General features: G+C 38.6%; 1 protein-coding gene across 2 annotated transcripts in view; it reads left to right on the forward strand.

The window, feature by feature from the left end:
* Positions 1-704, forward strand: part of LOC106883939 (peroxisomal acyl-coenzyme A oxidase 1) — a 48983-nt gene that overhangs the window by 22402 nt on the left and 25877 nt on the right. For both annotated transcript variants that reach the window (XM_014935089.2, XM_052966639.1), the window contains exon 7: positions 195-364. In XM_014935089.2, coding sequence (XP_014790575.1) covers positions 195-364 — 170 coding nt within the window. The remainder of the gene's footprint in view (positions 1-194; positions 365-704) is intronic.

Raw genomic sequence — 704 nt, forward strand, 5'->3', positions numbered from 1 at the left:
TATATATATATATATATATATATATATATATATATATATATATATATATGCATATATACATACATATATGTACATACATATATATGTATATAGATATGCATGTATGGGTACAGGATAACCCAAGACTATTATCACTATTAGGTAATATAAAGTTTCATGTGCTAAAACATATTTGACATGTATATACTTTACAGGTTCTTAAAGATGGTACTTATATATCAGGCCCAAATAAAAAATTTATGTATGCTACTATGATGACAGTAAGATGTACCATAATTATGGAGAGTGCTCAGAACCTAGCAGCTGCCTGTACCATTGCTGTTCGTTATAGTGTTGTGCGTCAACAATCAGAAGCAGAACAAGGGTTGGTATATTATTTAATTATATATAGTTTACTTTTGCTTTTCTAATGCTCAATGTCAATTTTTTACACTCTCTCATATTAATGTGTCGACCGTTGCCAGTGCCGCCTGACTGGCCTTCGTAGGGTTTTCCAGCGAGATCGTTGCCAGTGCACCTGGACTGGCTTTTGTGCGGGTGGCACACATAAAAGACACCATTTCGAGCGTGGCCGTTGCCAGTACCGCCTGACTGGCCTTCGTAGGGTTTTTGAGCGAGATCGTTGCCAGTGCCCCTGGACTGGCTTTTGTGCGGGTGGCACACATAAAAGACACCATTTCGAGCGTGGCTGTTGCCAGTGCCGC

Source organism: Octopus bimaculoides, chromosome 3 (genome assembly GCF_001194135.2).
Source record: "Octopus bimaculoides isolate UCB-OBI-ISO-001 chromosome 3, ASM119413v2, whole genome shotgun sequence".
Lineage (NCBI taxonomy): Eukaryota > Metazoa > Mollusca > Cephalopoda > Octopoda > Octopodidae > Octopus > Octopus bimaculoides.